At 49.4% G+C, this 17,557-nt stretch overlaps 1 protein-coding gene across 9 annotated transcripts in view; it reads left to right on the top strand.

Annotated features, from left to right (window-relative positions):
• Positions 1-17,557, top strand: part of DIP2A (disco interacting protein 2 homolog A) — a 117,594-nt gene that overhangs the window by 68,047 nt on the left and 31,990 nt on the right. For 8 of the 9 annotated variants that reach the window (XM_027041341.2, XM_027041340.2, XM_027041337.2 and 5 more), the window contains 13 exons: positions 1,637-1,728; positions 5,365-5,475; positions 6,729-6,852; positions 7,199-7,308; positions 7,750-7,852; positions 9,321-9,385; positions 9,620-9,713; positions 11,074-11,193; positions 12,653-12,767; positions 14,160-14,299; positions 16,169-16,305; positions 16,709-16,789; positions 17,207-17,334. In XM_027041341.2, the coding sequence (XP_026897142.1) occupies positions 1,637-1,728; positions 5,365-5,475; positions 6,729-6,852; positions 7,199-7,308; positions 7,750-7,852; positions 9,321-9,385; positions 9,620-9,713; positions 11,074-11,193; positions 12,653-12,767; positions 14,160-14,299; positions 16,169-16,305; positions 16,709-16,789; positions 17,207-17,334 (1,420 nt within the window). Of the gene's footprint in view, positions 1-1,636; positions 1,729-5,364; positions 5,476-6,728; positions 6,853-7,198; positions 7,309-7,749; positions 7,853-9,320; positions 9,386-9,619; positions 9,714-11,073; positions 11,194-12,652; positions 12,768-14,159; positions 14,300-16,168; positions 16,306-16,708; positions 16,790-17,206; positions 17,339-17,557 lie in introns of those variants that run through there. The other variant, XM_027041344.2, reaches the window with a different exon arrangement.

Here is a 17,557-nt window from a genome sequence, read left to right as displayed (position 1 = left end):
TCTTAGATATGTGGCATGTTTGTTTTAATCGTATTGCAATTACAGTCGTTAAAAATTTTTACTTAATATTTATTGCCAGTATACAGAAATGAGATAGTCTTTCTACACTGTTGTGGTGTCTGGCAGCCTTGCTAACTTCAGTTATAAAAGATTCATAATGTGCTCAGTCACATCATCTGCAAATAATGAGTTTTGTTTCCAACTGTTTACCTTCTCTCCACCCCTCCACCTTGTTGCATTGGCTAAGACTTTCAGTAAAAAGGCCTTTGTCCTTGACTTATTTCTACTTCTTCAGGGAAAGCTTTCAATACCTGACCATCGATTATGATATTTCCTATAGGATTTGTAAAGATAGGCTTTATCACTTTAGGGAAATTTCCTTCCATTTTGAATTTAAGAAGGATTTTAAAAATCATTTAAAATCCTGAGTGATTGTTAAATTGTTTTACTTTTTTTCACCTTTGTTAATGTGACAAATTATGTTGATTTTCTGTTGAAACTTTTTGCATTCTTGAGATAAACTGACCTGGTCATGATGCATTATTCTTTTTCTATATAGCTGGATTCAGTTTGGAAATCTGTATGTATTACAGTTATCAACATCTTGAATTGACCTTTCTATATAGACAAAGGCAACAGTGCTTTGAATTGAATATTTTTTTTCTCATTTGTTTCTTGGGTCCCACAGTTTGCTCACTTCACAATGTTGAGCCTAGGTTTAGTATTATTTGCAATGAAATTTTACCACTTGTTCAGAGGGCTTGGCTGCTCCACAGGAATTTGAGGGAGGTAAATTGTGACTCTTGTGTTACCTCTTTGGTACATTATCGCATGGGGTAAATGTCAAGGCTGCTGTGGGTGTGGGGATGGACTTGGGTTTTTTTTGTCTTCCTACCCCATGTCACCCCGGCCTTGGTCTACCTCCCCAGAGACGTTGACTCTTTGTTTCATCTCCCATCTTCCTCGGGGAAGCTGTCCTCTGCTGAGCATCCACTAGGGCTCTGTACTGAGACTGTGTGCCAGCGGGGAGGGGTCCTGGGTCTAGGGGCTGGGTCCTGGAGGGCCAGACACACCACTCCAGCAGCCAGTGGCTCTGAGCAGGTTACTGACACCTCCCAGACTGTCTTCTCTTGAGTGGAACCTAGAGATGGAGGTAGGACCCACCTCATGAATCATAAAGGTTAAAAGAACTATATGCCACTCTGATAAGGGATGTGGTTGAGAGACATTTAATGACATGAAAATGCACTCACAGTGCAATGTTGATTGAGAAAAGCAGAATGAAGTATTGTCCCATTTCTTGAAAATTGCACATGTGTATGTGTGTGTGTGTGTGTGTGTGTACATGTAACCGAAATAACGCTGACTTTTTTCTGCTAGCTTTTCTATGTTCTAAATTTTCTATAATAAAATCCTGTTCTATTTTTGTATTAAGAAAAATAAATCTATAAGTTGTGTTTAAGAGAAAACTACGATGTTCATTACAGCATTGTGCAAAATAGTTATCAGTTGGAAACTACCTGAATTTCCAACAATAGAATGATGGTACATTATGGGGTATTGTGATTGCTACATTAAAATGTTAATAATTAGTTTCTTGAATTTTACATTGCTTAGTATTTTTATTTTATTTTAGGCAAACTTTGGAGTCGGAGTTTAAAACTAGCTTATACTCTACTTAATAAACTGACTAGTAAGAATGAACCACTACTTAAACCTGGAGACAGAGTAAGTAACTAGAATATAACTTATTGGAGTGAGCAAAAACAGAAACTCTAAAAATATGTCTCATTGAAATCAGTATTCCATCAGTTGGCTAGACTTCTAGCATTAACGCAAGGGATTTAAAGTCAACAAAGAAAAAATATTAAATATGGAAAAAGTTTATGATGATGTACATAAGGTGATGGTTCTTTTTATTCTTCCTCATTGCCCAACCACTGACTTTCCTCTTTGACTTCAAGTTCTTTCCTCTTTGACTTCGTATATATTGATTTTAATAAAAATATTAATGTTAATAAATATTAGGTCCCCAAAGCTTAGGTTTTATGAGAGAACATTGATGTAACTTTGAAATTCTGTGTGTTCCCTATTTACCTCTTCCTCTCTTCCATATGACCAGGCAGCCCGCTCTTGCCTCACTGCAAAGGTGGTTACGAAGGAGGCTAGAGACGTGGTGTTCCTTGTACTTACTGCACTGCCCAACATTTTTGGCAATAGATACATGGGGCTACTTAAATTGACCAGAAGTAAATAAAATAAAAAATTTAGTTCCTCAGTCACACAAGCTATGTTTCGAGGGCTCATACATAAGCCACATGTGGCTAATCGCTACCACATTTGATAGCTTGAAGATAGAACATTTGCATTATCATAGAAAGTTCTGTTGGTCAGCACTGCTCCAGGCAAACTGAACCAGACGTGAGAAGTGCAGGTAGACCAGAACATCCAGGATGGAGGACAGGACACCCAGTAGTGAGAAAATCTAGTGAGAGAGGCTGCCTGTGGTCAGATCACCCAGTAGTGAAACTGTAAGTTTCATGCAACTCTGAGTGCCCACTCTTTAAATAGAACCAGTCGCCAAGGACATTTGAAGAAGGAAACCTGAATGAAAGAGAACAACCAAAGGGCAAAGAAGAGAAAAACAAGAAAAGGGGATGGTGGCCAGGCAGGGGAGGAAGAGAGAGGAAGAGGAAAGAAACTTGGCAGAAAGCCAGAAACAGAAAAGGAATTTTTACAAAATTAGTATTACTGTCCCTGGAGAACTAAGATGAACATATTGCTCCATAAATCAAGAAAAAGATGCTAGTAGGGAAGACTAAGAGATGGAAAGTGGGAAGGACAAATAGTGCAAACGTGAGACTGGGTCAAGGAGGTCCAGCGTCTGGCCAGTAGGAGTTCCAGACAGGAAGGAGGACAGAGAGTAGAGAGTTGTAAATGGTTGTAGTAACGCCAGTCAACATCCTGGAGCTGGAGGGTGTTAGCTTCAAAGTGAAGGGCCTGCAGCAAAGCTCAGCAACACTCCTTACTGCTTCCGCAGCAGGACCAGGTACAGAAAGGAGCCTCTGAGCTTCCAAGGGGAACGGGAGTGAGCCGCAGAGCAGGGCAGCCCAGGAGGACGGAGGTCCCAGGATTGGGGCTTGCTCCTGAGCATCTGGTAAGACTTAGGAGCTCACCCAACTGCTTGGCTCCTTGGAAAATACTTTCGATAGGTATTTAATACACGTGGTGGAGCATTTTAGAACAAATTGGCCAGTGGAAACTGGAAAGCAAAGCAACTAAAGGTGGTGGTAGCTGTCACCATCAGCAGATGTGAACGAGGCTGTAAACATGTGAATAGTATGAGAACAATGCTTGTGCTTTAGAACAAGCATGTAAGAATTCCTGATTTATGGTGTGCTTTAAAATGAATCCAGATCGGGGCGCCTGGGTGGCTCAGTCGGTTAAGCGTCTGACTTCAGCCCGGGTCACGATCTCGCGGTCCGTGAGTTCGAGCCCCGCGTCGGGCTCTGTGCTGATGGCTCAGAGCCTGGAGCCTGCTTCCGATTCTGTCTCCCTCTCTCTCTGCCCCTCCCCCGTTCATGCTCTGTCTCTCTCTGTCTCAAAAATAAATAAACGTTAAAAAAAATTTTAATAAAATGAATCCAGAATCACTAATTTATTTTTCTTGAAAAAGATTCCTGCAGGGACAGAGACTTCCAGATATTCTTCTTGACTTGTGAGAGAGTCCACGTAGTTAGGTTAATTATGAAAGATTGACAGGATCACAGTGAATGAACTAATTATGAGATGTGGGTGGCAAATTTCTCTTCCCTTGAGGAATAGAGTTTGTAAAAGTGAACAAACACGACTCTTTATAACAAATTCTCTAAAAATGTTTTTATACCAAACATTTAGTCTCAAAGCTACAGGTCATAGTTCTGGTGCAACCACTGTTACATCAACTTTTGAAGGAGAGCTTTGCCCTTTTCAACAAATTAACTTGCTAGAAACTCGATTTCCAGACCTCAAGCAGAGACTATAGGTGTAGCTTGAGTTTTGTCTTAATGAAGTGGAGAGTTGTTAGCAGCCATTGTTTTGTGTCCAAGGGCCCACATCAGCAGTCTGTCCACTCTTCTGACTTACCATTTATGGTTTCAAGCAAACTCACTACAAGATTTGGGGCTTATAAAAATCTTGTTCCATAAATAGCTTTTAAGTTTATCAGATGTTCTAAGAAATGGAAGCTGGAGGATGGGGGAAGAGAAAGAGGCAGGAACACAGAGGGCTGAGTGTTCATCTACAGTGATAGGAAGTAAAATCGATACTGAGACATGTTCAAAAAATAGAACATAGTAGTATAAGCATCCTAATATTTAAAAATATGAATAAATAGCAAGAGGAAGATGTAAGATGTTTAAAAAATGTTTGTTTGTTTTGAGAGAGAGCGAGTGTGCATGCTGGTGCGCCACCTGGGGAGGGGCAGAGAGAGCATCCCAAGCAGTCTCCATGCTGTCAACGCAGAGCCCAACCTCACGACCATGAGATCGTGACCTGAGCCGAAATCAGAGTCAGATGAAATCAGAGCTGATGCTTCACCGACTTAGCCACCGAGGCACCCCTAGGATATTTTTTAAGTGGTTGCCTTGGGGAGTGAGGAAGGGCAGAGCATATGGGTATTACTTTTCATTAGTACTTTTTGTCATCTTAAATTGTGTGTTTTTAAAATGTTTTTGATAAAAAGAAAAATGTAAGATAAATAGAAGATACGGCTTACACAGTGGCAGCATGGTGATAGGTGGACCCCCCAGGGAGTCCGCAGGAGGCAGCAGCTGTAGGGGTCTTAGCTGAGGTGTTCGGTGCTCTCCCCCCTCCCCTGTCAGTACACTGAAGCCTTGAGTGAAGATCTGTTCAGCTAAAACTTTGGCGTTAGAACCTTACCTTCTGGAAGATACTTTAGGTGTCATTTGATTCCGAGTCCACTCTTCCTGTTGGTTCCGGCACTTCTCGCCTGGACTGGCGGATGTGGGGGGGGGGCGGTACCTCACCAGGGGTCCTCAGCTGCTGCCCAGATAGAGTGCACAGAGCCAGGTCCCCATCCCACAGCCAGACTGGGGCTGGACTGCCTCTGGACACAAACATTTTAAATTATTTTGTTGCATGTGGAATAAAGATCCCAGCCTAAAAACTATGAAAAGTTATATGGTTGAGGGAGTTTAAGGACCAAGAATTAACCTCCAAATTACATTTTCTGAACCCAATTTGAAAAGCTGTAAGATCATCTAAACTGTCCCAGATTCCATCTAGTCAGCAGAGATCCTGAGTGTTGAGAATGATCGCATGCTTCGTGAGTGGGTTTCATGGTTTTCCTTCGCGCTGTTGTAGGTGGCCCTGGTGTTTCCGAACAGTGACCCTGTGATGTTCATGGTGGGGTTTTATGGCTGTCTCCTGGCAGAGCTGGTTCCTGTCCCCATAGAAGTGCCGCTAACAAGAAAGGTAGTTCACTCTGTCTGGGCCGCGGGGTTTTCTTCCAAAGCTGACACATAGAGGCGACACGTCCTATCTTGCCCTCCCGGGAAAGGACGTGTTCTGGCAGACAGGTGCTGCTTTGACCCACGGGAGGGTCCTGCACGGCAGGACTTCGGGAGACATTAGATGCAGTTTCACCTACAGTTACTCATTTGTATGTATCTTGCTGGTGAAAGGGACTTTTAGAAGCTGTAGATGGAGCTAATATATCATCTCTGTGAACTTTCCAGTACAGACAGTGAGCATTTTTTCTCTGATGAATAGAATTTATGATTTGATAAGATTTTGTTAAACTTTCTCCCAAAACCATATGCTTATTGATAATAATTTTCATTTCTTGGGAATAAATAAATCACACAGTAATTAATGTATTGTAGCTCACTTCTCAGTGATAATATTGAATATGCAAGATGGAAATTTTCTTGCATTTCTGTCCACTTACATAACAGCATGCGTTTTTTGTTACCAACAAATGATTAACGTGGGGAGCTTGCTGATGTTCTGGGTAGCCAGTCCATCTTAAGTGTAAGTGTCAGTAATCTGGTTATGGAAAACGAATAGCATTTTAGGAGTAGACAAAGCATGTATTTTAGAAGATTAAAGCTCTCTACCATTTCAGAGTTCAGGTACTTAAAGTGAGCATTGTCAGCAACAAATACTCAAGAATCCCAAAAGTAAAGTTTTAAATAAAACCAGTATATCTCAAAGGATAACATATGATGAACAGATATTTGACTACAGAGACTCTTCGGAAGAAGCAAGAGGTTTGTCAAACCTGCAAGAAGAAAATGACAAACCTTTACTGAGGGACACATATAGAAGAAGCGTTGACAGGGAATGTGCATTTCTGTGGGGAATAAGTAAAAGTGTCAAAGGCCGGGACTCCCCAGGTTAATATGTAAATTTTAAACACAATTCAAGTGGAAATTTCCATGGTGTTATTTTTGGAGTTTATTAAAATGCTCCAAAATGTCGTTTGCAGGAAAACACTTTGAGAAATTAGCCTATTATCTAGAACTTTGTATTTCATTGCAAAAGTATGTCTTTTAAATTTAAAAATGCTTATATTTTACTTTCATGAAAATATAGTCTCCACTACATAGGATTGGGTTGTAGGACTTTGCAAGGGCAAGGTGAAGCACTCTGCTTTCTGTGTGTGGGCCTGAGCGGGCAGGGCCCTTGGTGGCGGCCCCGTGAGCGCCTCGCCATGTTTTGTGCAGGACGCCGGCAGCCAGCAGGTTGGGTTTCTGCTGGGAAGCTGTGGCGTTGCCCTGGCCCTGACCACGGATGCTTGTCAGAAGGGCCTGCCCAAGGCGCAGACCGGAGAGGTGGCAGCTTTCAAAGGTAGGCCCCTGCAGGCGGGGGAGTCCACCTGCGGTGTGCGGGTACCCTTTCGTGGCAGCCGACCCTTATGTGGGCTGAGGGGTCTTCAGGAGCGAGGTCCCGGTCACAAGCCTGTGTATCTCGCCACCCACCCCTTGCCCCAGTTCAGGGTCTAGGCCTGCGCCATTTGGTGTGGTGGCCACAGGTCGGAGGCACCCACTGACTTAAATATGAACTAATGTAGAGTAAACGGGACCAAGACTTCTGCTCCCTGGGTGCTCAGTGGCTAGTTGCCAGTGGCGGGCGGCTCAGCCCTGAGACCCACTCACCACTTGCCTGGGCCGGTGCCTTGTCCGTGCCTTCACAGGTTGGCCCCCTCTCGCCTGGTTGGTGATCGATGGGAAGCATCTGACCAAGCCCCCGAAAGACTGGCATCCACCGGCCCGGGATGCGGGGGCCGGGACTGCCTACATCGAGGTAATGACCTCGTCCCGCTCGGAGCCTGCGGACCCCACGAGCCCAGCTCGTTTCCCGTGACAGTGTGCGTGGTCACAGGCTTACACTTACCCTCTGTCTTACCATCACCTCAGAGGCAGAAAGGGTAGGACGGGAGCTCAGTCAGGTCTGGTTTCACTCCTGCTTGATCATCCCTCCCCAGCTCCCTCGGGATGTCAGCAGTGAGGGGGAGCCTGTGTGTACCAGTGTGCTGGGACACTTGCCCCACGGTGTGTTCTAGTTTCCTCTGTGGGTGTCACCCTGAGAGTCATGGCATAAAGTGTGCTCTGGTGTGACAGGATGGTTAGTGAGGGACAGACGACTGACCACTTCTCCTTTTTAAGTTCTGTCAGCCTCCCATTCTGTCTGCTGTGGCCTCCAGAAGCGTCACATAATGGGCTTTTTTTTCTTGAAATCTTTCAGTATAAAACAAGCAAAGAAGGCAGCACAGTGGGGGTCACGGTGTCCCACGCATCCCTGCTGGCACAATGCCGGGCTCTGACCCAGGCTTGCGGCTACTCGGAAGGTAAGGGCATGCGGGCAGCTCTTCCAGCCTCTGCCCCAGGTGGGGCCAGTCGCCAGAGTGCTCGGTGCTCTCTCTGCTCGTGCTGGAGGCGTGGGTGTTAGGTCACCCCGGCAGCCCCACTCAGGGGCCTTTCCAAAAAATATATGTGTGTGTTGATTTTACAGAGCATGAAATTCACACACTACCACTTGCTTATGCCTGGTGGGCTGGTTCAATCTGTGATGTAGCTGAGAGGCAGTGTATCTTGCATTAAAAAAAAAAAAAATGGAAAACCATCTTATTGGACCCACGTTTGTATTACTATATTCTATGAGTATGGTTTTGGCTTAAGCTGTCATGCATGCAAATACAGAAATGGAATCTTTATGGTTGTAGATTTTCTGTTGGTAACATATAGGTAGCTCCCCCCCCCCCACCCAATTTACTGTTAAATATTGGATATTTAACTTAGAGAACTGTTATTTTAAAAACTATAACAATGGATACATGGTAGTTTCCTTACCATAGCAATACTGGAATTGAATAAAACTAGAAAGTAAATTGAATGGTATGTTTAAATAACTAAAATATGGGTGTTTAAAAGTAAGGGGTAAAAAAATAATGAAATTAAAAGGGGTAGCTGAAGACTTCAGTTAAGATTTGGAAAATGATTTTAGATATATTCAAGGGCCTGAATAATTTCTTAAAAATTGGATTCATTAAATCAAGTCACATGGTTTTCTTTTGGTCAAGATCTATGTATCCCTTCTCATGTGGGCTCTTTGGCTAACAAAGGGAGCGTGTGCACAGAACCTATTCAGAAAGCACTCATGTTTCCTGGCACAGCAGACCTGTGTTCACCTTTGGTGTCCATCCTGTGGGGATGCACCTGGGCGTTGCTGTGGTTTTGATGGGGGCCACATTTGCTCACAGCCCCTGTGTGGGGCCTGGAGCCAGGTCCTGCCGAGCACAAGGCTGTGTGCGGCCTGGGTCGCCACCCGCTCATGCGTCCGCCACCTCCGCTGGGGGAGAGCAGAGAGAAGGGGCAGCTTTCTGAGGGGGCTACAACACGAGCAGCCCGTGACATTGCCCGAAGATGGAGGGTAGTGGCCTCGGTGCGAGAAATGGGGGAGTCTGGGTGTAAAGTGAGAAGTAAGCGTGTCCATGGTGAGTCCTCACCCCACATCTCACTGCAGAGTGAGAGGCTTGAGCAGCCGCCTTGGGCACGCCGTTGCTTGTGTTTTCGGACCAGGGATCAGCATAGCTCTCTGTTTGAATCCAAAATCATATTGACCTACTTTTGAGTTTTTCTGGTAATATGAATAGATAACCAAGATAATTGATGAATTAGTGCATGGTGTTTGGAAATGTTGTGTATGTTTCCTAAAACCCTTCATGTCAATGATGTATTCATCTCGGTTTCTTTAAAAATGCACATGACTTGTGAAGAGGGTCACTCAGTGGTTTAACCATCTTTGTCCACTTTCAGCTGAAACATTAACAAATGTGCTGGATTTCAAAAGGGATGCTGGTCTGTGGCATGGAGTGTTAACAGTGAGTGTTGTATGCTAAATGATCTAATTGTTGCAATGAGGGATTCTAGTGCTTCCTATCAATAGATGACACCAATCCCTATTTTTAGGTGATGTAATTAACCCTTATCTGAAATGAAGTGTCATCATGAGAAGGCCATTGACGTTATCTTTGCCTTCTCTGGCGTGGTGTGGCCCTCTGCTGTCTGCCCCTGGACGAGGCCTGCCCCTGAGCACCTCTGTCTTTTTTTCACAGAGTGTTATGAATAGGATGCACGTGGTCAGCATCCCGTACGCACTGATGAAAGTGAACCCACTGTCCTGGATTCAGAAAGTGTGTTCGTATAAAGGTAACGGGAAACAGCACCGTCGTTGGATTCACCCTTCATTAAAGAGGTCACTTGGGGGGCGCCTGGGTGGCTCAGTCGGTTAAGCGTCCGACTTCAGCTCAGGTCACGATCTCCCTGTCCGTGAGTTCAAGCCCCGCGTCGGGCTCTGTGCTGACAGCTCAGAGCCTGGAGCCTGTTTCCGATTCTGTGTCTCCCTCTCTCTCTGACCCTCCCCCGTTCGTGCTCTGTCTCTCCCTGTCTCAAAAGTAAATAAAACGTTAAAAAAATTAAAAAAAAAAAAAAAAAAAAGAGGTCACTTAGATTAAGAAAACAATAAAGCTGACACACAGAACTGCAGATGCGGGCTGAGGAGCCCCCACAGCCCGCGTGTGCCGTGACCACGTCTCAGACATTGCCTGACCTGCGTGCACGGCCTGGATGACCCTTGTGGAGGACAGCGCCATGACAGCTCTCTCCTGCAAGGACCATAGGCTTCTGATTTTATTCTCTCGAAATTTCCTTTACAGCCACATCACTACTCTCAATTCTTAGTAGTAGATAGACAGGGTTTTAATCTGAAGCCGGGCTTTTCAAGCCACCACTAGCAGAGCTGCTGATTCCAAAGAAGCAATGTAGACAGAGTGCCATGGGGCTGCCGTGCCGTGCCCTGCCCCCTGCCTTGGTTAGCTGCAGTGCTCCCTGAGCACCTGCACAACCCTCAGCCCTGTCTCTACTCCAGCAGGGCTGGGGGGCACCTTCAGAAAGCCCAGAGGCTGGGCCTCAGGTCTCTTTTCTCCCACTAACTTGTCCCCGGTGACTGCCCATGCTGATCGCAGCGCTGGCGGCCACATGCGGACGTTGGGCGCGTGCTCTGCTGTGCATCTTTGCAACAGCCTTGGGTGGTAGCTGTCTCTGTTTCTCCTGTTTTATGGAGGACAGCTCAAGTTGTGGTGGATTTGGCAGGTGTGGCCCACTCGTCTGTGCGCAGCCAGGACTGAGGGCTGAGTCTGTCTCTTCACATCCTGGTGTCTTCCCAGCACACGGCAGGCCTGGCCACATGACCGTGTGAGTCAGCAGCTCAGGTAGGGACCACAGAAGACAGAAGAGCAGACATGGGAAGAGCAAGAAAGAGCTTCCAAGAGAAAATTAAAGTTGGGAGACAGATCTGAGATTTCTGTGTCTGAATCAGACCTCAGAGCTGGTTTTTAAGCACAGCAGGTCAGGACAGTTGCACTGCCTATGGGACATGGCTGCAGGGAGCCTGTGGCCAGAAACACAAGTCGGTGTTGTCTGTCCTCTCGTGCACCTGCATGTGTGTCTGTGAGGTGCCAGGGCACCACTTTCCCATGACACAGGGCATGTCTGTGCTCCTCCTCTGCAGCCCGGGCCGCGCTGGTGAAATCCCGAGACATGCACTGGTCTCTCCTAGCTCAGCGAGGACAGAGGGACGTCAGCCTCAGCTCGCTGCGCATGCTGATCGTGGCTGATGGCGCAAACCCCTGTGAGTAAGCCCAGCTGATGGAGGACGTGGCCTCTCCTCCCTCAGGCCTGACTCTGGGGGGGAAGAGGCTTTAGTAGAATATGGAAGAAACAGCATGGCGACATTCCCGTGTGCATGAAATAAATGAATGTCCTGTAACCTGCTGTGACATACAACTCCTGGTGGTGGGGAGCAAGGGGGGGGGGTACTCACTGGTATCTCCCATGCATGTTTATGAAGGCTCTGAGTTTAAAAGCAGTTTTAACACCATTGACAGAAGATACATTAAGAAATGGCCAGAATGTAGATGTTAATTGGAAGCCTGTCCCAGCCTCCGTCCTTGGTCCCTGTGGCCCCACTGATCTGGCTCCACCTCCTTGTGGGATTTCCCCTGGCGGCTGATGTGCGCCCTGGGCTCTGCACAGGGTCTGAGCGTGGCTGCCCGTTGGCGGCTGTCCGAGGCCTGCCGCAGGGGAGGCTCCATTGACCTTTGGTGGGGTTTCTATGCAGCACAAAGCCCTTGACCAGGTAGGTGGGTTTTCTTGTGGGTTTAACAGCTGTGTGCTGCTGTTTTTGCATTGCAACCACCCTGGACCAGAGGCTGGCCTTTCATCTAGTCCCCTAGTGAGAAGGGCCCTGAGAGCCCTGCACCCCTGGGTCCCCCACCGCTCAGGAGGGCACACCGCCTTCTAGCTCCTCCACCCACACCTGGGCCCAGCAGGGCCTCCTCCATCCTGCCTCCAAGATACCAAGAGCTGCTCGCTGCTCTGTGTCCCCGAGCCACCTGAACAGCCCACTGCCAACAACTTCTCACCTGGCACTGCCTCCCCCCTCCCAGTCGCTAGGCTTCCACGAGGAAGCCCTTCGCCAGACCTGATCCTCCACAAACCTCAGATCCTGCCGCTCCGCATGCCCCCTGAATGAGCTGGGTTGTCTTGTGTGTCCTCTGCTGTCTACCAGTGCCCAGCACGAGCGGGACGCGGGCCCCTCCCCTTCCTGGGCCTCTCTGTGGCAGAGAGCTTGAGGTTTGTGGTACGGCCCTGGGGTCCTGATGGTTGCGGCCCCCAGCAGGCAGCACCCACCTACCGGGGAGCTGAGTTCCCACATCTGTGACACCCCAGACTGGCCAGGGAGAGCAGGGAAGAAGCAGGGGGGCAGCTTGGGGGTGGTGCATGGGCCGCTCATGGCAGGGACCCCGTGGCCCCAAGGCGCTTTCCGCAGCAGGCGCTTACATGCACCTGGGCCTTGTGAGGAGGAAGAGTTGCCTGTAAACACTCCTCTGTCACTTCCCACTCAGCAGACCTGGGAGGAGGGGTGAGGGCAAGGCTGGCTGTGAGTTAGAACTCAGAAACACGGCAGGGGTTAGACACAGGCTTTCTGGGAGGAATTTCCAACTCTTCTCTGCTAGTGATTTCAAAATGCACCATGTTTTTCATGGAAACAGCCCACCCCTCCGCTTGTCTCCCTCTGTCTTACGCAGGGTCCATATCCTCCTGTGATGCGTTCCTCAATGTCTTCCAGTCTAGAGGGCTGAGGCCAGAGGTCATCTGTCCTTGCGCCAGCTCTCCTGAGGCGCTGACGGTCGCCATCCGCAGGTAATGTGGCTGCTTGCTCAGTCTTGTAAACACGGAGTTCTCACTCCTACAGCTGAATTACCTGTGGTACCAAATACAGCCAGTCTGTCTCTGAGCAGTAGGAGCAGTCAACGCTCTGGAGCAATCAACGCGCCATCCTGTGCCAGGTTCCCAGGCGTGTGTGCAGAGTGATGGCGCGGTCCCCCGGGGCACATGCCCCTCGCCCTGTTGGTGGTGGGACCTGTGTAGCTGCTCCCGGGACTGTAATCATGGGCTTGTCTTCCCTGAGCGCCTCTCCTCCTCCTTGGCCTTGGTAAACATAGCAGCCCAGGGCTCTTCCCTGCCCTGGGGAGGGCCCTGCATCTGCGGTGCTGGCAGCCGTGCACGGGGGTCTGTGCTTGTGGGCCCTCACCCTTCCTGGAGAAGCACCGTGACCCATGCTTAGCACCGCCCACTCACGGGGAAGCCCCCAGGGCCGTCTGTGCTCCTCCATCACAGCCCAGAGGGCAGGGTCTCGTCCTTCCTGTGCTCCTCCCACACCCATGGCGCTCCCCAGGCCACTTTTTCCTTCCCGGGTCACCTCTCGCCTGCCCCAGGGCTCTTGTCCCCAGCAGCTCCGAGTGGCATCCTGGGGTGGGGGGCGGTATGGTTAGTCGAGAATGTTAGATTAGCATATTCATAGTCTGTGCTTTCATATGTGCAAGTCTTCAGTAATCCTAGAATTTTAACAACTCAGCAAGAAAAATAACATCTTTATCCTTCACACGCCATAAGGTGTTCTTCATTCCTTTGTTCTGTGGTGACTTCTCTTGCCCAACAGTGTGCTTCTTCTCACTGGAGAAAACACTGACCTTTGTTACTCGGGTCCCAGCTGCAGCTGCGCACCCCACCCCCACACCTGCTGGCAACAGCCATTCTATTTCCCTTCGCTCTCTGTGTCCGGAGTTTGGACTGGCAGACGTGGCTTCCTGCACAGTCTCTGGTCTCTGGAGCGGGCTGCCCTGGGCCTGTGCAGGCACGTCATTCTGCTCACCTGGCTGCCCAGGGCTCCCAGCAAAGGTCTCAGCACAGCCAGGTAGAAGCTGAATCACCGTTAGGACCCCTCCTGGGAAGTCACATAGTATCACTTACACGGTTGTCACAGGCCCACCAGATGAAGGAAGGGACGCAGACCCTGCCTCTGGGTGGGAGGTGTGTGCAGGTCCCCACGTGGGGAGTAGCACGTGGGGTGGAAACGCTGCAGTGCCTTCAGGAAGACTGTCTGCTATGGCCAGTTGTGTGGCCTGTTGTCCTCACAGGGTGTGGTGCCGAGAGGGGCTTTGGTGCAGCATCATCCTGCAGGCTAGGTGGGCCGTGGGTCCCTTCCCCCATGGGCTCTGTCCCCTTGTCAGCTGGTCTGGTTTCGTTTTCTAGGCCACCAGACCTGGGAGGACCTCCTCCACGAAAAGCTGTCCTGTCGATGAGCGGTCTCAGTTTTGGCGTGATCAGAGTTGATACTGAAGAGAAGTTGTCAGTTCTTACTGTTCAGGACGTGGGTCAGGTGCTGCCTGGAGGTGAGGGATGCAGCCGGAGTGTGTCTTGTCCTGCGAGCGGTTGACAGAAGGAGAGTCCAAAGTGCTCCAGGCTTTGAAGGAGTGCTCTGCAAGCACACAAGTAAAAGGCTTATTAACAATGTTTTTCTGTATAAATTGGTGTTTTAATTTGTAATACATCTTTTCAGTTTTTGCCTGCCCTTGTGATAAATTTAAGGTTGAGCGAAAATATGAGGGTGTGCTTGTGGCCTCTGAACCTGACTTGTGCTTGTCTGGTGTCTGGGAAATGGAGCAGTCCCTGCAGGCCAGGTGCAGGCTTCGTGCATCACACACGTTGAGGCATTTAACCTCACTGCACGTCTGTAAACAGCCTGATAATTGGGTTACACCAGCAAGGAGTATGTGTTACATTAGGAGCATGACCCTGAAGCTTCCAGGAAATTCCTGTGGCTTCCAGAAAGGCCTACGTGAGCCCTCCTGCCCATTAGGCCCCGTGCGCCTGAATGCTGGCCCCATGGCAATGCCACAGGAGAGGGTGATAGAGCGACCTAAGTGTCGCAGAGGGAAACTGAGCACTGAGCCTGGCCCAGGAGTCCCTAGTGACAGTTGTGAATAGGGGATGCTCTGTTCATGCTGCTCTGAGGTTACCTCCTCACTGCGATGACCTCACAGCTGCTCTGCTGTCTCCTCACCATGCAGGCCTTTCTGAGATTCATGGGTAACTATCTTGACCACCCTCCTTAGGCATGTGTGCACACAGTGCTCCCCTAGGAGTATGTGTGTGTGTGTGTGTGTGCGCACAGTGCTCCCTGAGGAGTGTGCATGTGTGTGCACAGTGTTCCCCTAGGAGTGTGTGTGCATAGTGCTCTTCTCGGTGCATGTGTGTATGCAGTGGTCCCGCGGGTGTGTGCATGTGTGTGCGTGTGCAGTGCTCCCCTAGGTGTGTGTGTATAGTGCTCCCCTATATGCGTGTGTGTGTGTGTGTGTGTGTGTGAGTGTGTGTGTGTGTGTATAGTGCTCCTCTGGGTGTGTGTGTGCAGTGCTCCCCAGGTCAGCATGTGTTCACTGGGACAGTTGCGGAGCCGATTGGCCCGGTGAGGGCTGATGGCGCCTTGCTAAGCAGATACTTAACCTTGCACTGTGTTAGCCCCCCATGAAGTGGATTTGCGGCCTTTCATGCCTTATTGTGAGAGTATCTGGCTGTGAGCTGCGGGCTCACAGTGACCTGCACAGGAGCACCAGCCTCCACTTTACAGAACATGGTCGGATTTGTGAATAAACAAAAGTCGCTGAGTGAGTGCCCCTTCTCTGTCTTCCTGATCGCCTGAGTCTTTGGACAGGAGCATGTATTAGAGTCCCAGGGAGGGCAGTGCGCAGGCCCCCACAGGCTGCTTAATTCATCACTGAGTGACCGAGTTTGTTTTAACAGACACCTGTGTGTTCTGGCACGCACGTCACTCTTCTGTTGGAAGCTGTTTGTGGGCCTGCTCTTGCAGGGCTGGCCGGCCTGGGGCTGCAGTGACCTGACAGGCAAGGTCCCCAATGCCCAGGATTGTCTGCTGGGGAACTGCTTAGTGACAAGGGAACTATGGGGTCAGCCGGCCTGTCCCGTGGGTTCAGGAGGGCCACATGAGGGGGCGTGGAATCCTGTCAGCCCGGGCTTATACGTGCAGGATGCATTGTGTTGTGGTTACACACTACGTATAAAATGTAGATTTGCGCCTGCATAGAGCGTGGATTCTACATGTCCTAGAACTCATCCTAAGAACACACTGCGTGTATAATGTTTTGTTCCCATAACTGCAGACGTAGCAGCAAGTAGATCTCTGTGAATGACCCATTTACGTGTATTTCCATGCTTATGATTTTGAGGGTTTTTTCTCTTTTTAGCTGATGTGTGTGTTGTGAAGGTAGAAGGTACCCCTTATCTCTGTAAAACTGATGAGGTTGGAGAAATATGTGTCAATTCCAGCGCAACTGGCACAGCGTACTATGGACTACTTGGAATCACAAAGAGCGTCTTTGAGGTTTGTACCTTTTTGTGACCTTTATGTTGGAGTTAAGTTCCATAAGCACTGATGCAGCACACCGGGCAAGGTCAGCTCCCGGAAGCCAGCACTTTGCATGTTGGAAGTGTTGACTTGTTGGGATGAGTCCAATAAGTGCCTACTCCTCTGGGCCAGGCACTGGACACGTGGAAATAAGGGGGTAGCAGGAGGGACACAGGCCATGCTGGGTGTGGGAGCCCCAGGAGGGTCTCATCTGCTGGCAGGGACTCCTTCCCCCGCCCAGGGAACCTTGGGCGACAGCCTCATCTGCCAGCAGGCAGAGTGTGTGCTGAGCTCTCCTGCTTGCCTGCTGGGTCTTACTGGCCAGCTGGTTGATTATCCATGGACCACAGCCTGACTGTCCCCTCTCTGTTCTATGCAGACTGTCCCAGTCACAGCAGGAGGAGCCCCCGTGTCTGACAGGCCTTTCACCAGGACAGGGCTGCTGGGCTTCATTGGGCCTGTGAGTATGTTCTGCTGCCAGGACCTGGGCCTCCACACCTCAGTGGGAGGGACGCTGCCCGCATCTATTGGGTATCTAGGGGCCATGGACTACTCTCCACATCCCATAGTGCACAGGACAGCAAACACGACAGGACTGTCAGCTCAGGATGTTCCTGATGCCCGTAGGCCCGGTAGCAGTAGGAGTCCTGTACAGCTTCACCTTTCCACCGCCGACTCCCCTCCAGATGTCCCCTGGCCCCCAGCCCAGCCCACCAGGCTGCATGACCCTTCCACCCCATAGCCACCCCTGGGCCATGTGGACCCGTCTGTTCCTTGGTTTCCATGTGCTTTTGGCTGCTTGGAGCAGCCATCAGCTGCCTGACCCCCCAGGGCTTGCCTGCGTATCCTGAGTCCTGACCAGCGTCCTTGCTTCCAGGATAACCTGGTTTTTGTCGTGGGCAAGCTGGATGGGCTAATGGTGGTTGGAGTTCGTAGACACAACGCGGATGACATCGTGGCCACTGCGCTGGCTGTGGAGCCCATGAAGTTTGTCTACAGAGGCAGGTGATGCGCTGCGGGTCCCTGTGCTGTGGCTCTAGATCCCTTCTCTACTTACAGTTTGAGTTGAGAAGTCTGTCTTCAGTAGAAGGAAAGCCCAGTGATTTGAATACACAAAACCTAAAACTTCCGGCCCATCAGAAAAACTTCACAGAAAGAGGATGATCTTTGCAGCCAGGAGCCTGTTCTGTCCTCACCTCTCACAGTGCTCACGCAGCTTTTTCAGAGG

The sequence above is a fragment of the Acinonyx jubatus genome, chromosome C2 (genome assembly GCF_027475565.1).
Source record: "Acinonyx jubatus isolate Ajub_Pintada_27869175 chromosome C2, VMU_Ajub_asm_v1.0, whole genome shotgun sequence".
Taxonomy (NCBI): domain Eukaryota; kingdom Metazoa; phylum Chordata; class Mammalia; order Carnivora; family Felidae; genus Acinonyx; species Acinonyx jubatus.
This window is presented reverse-complemented; position numbering and strand designations above follow the sequence as displayed.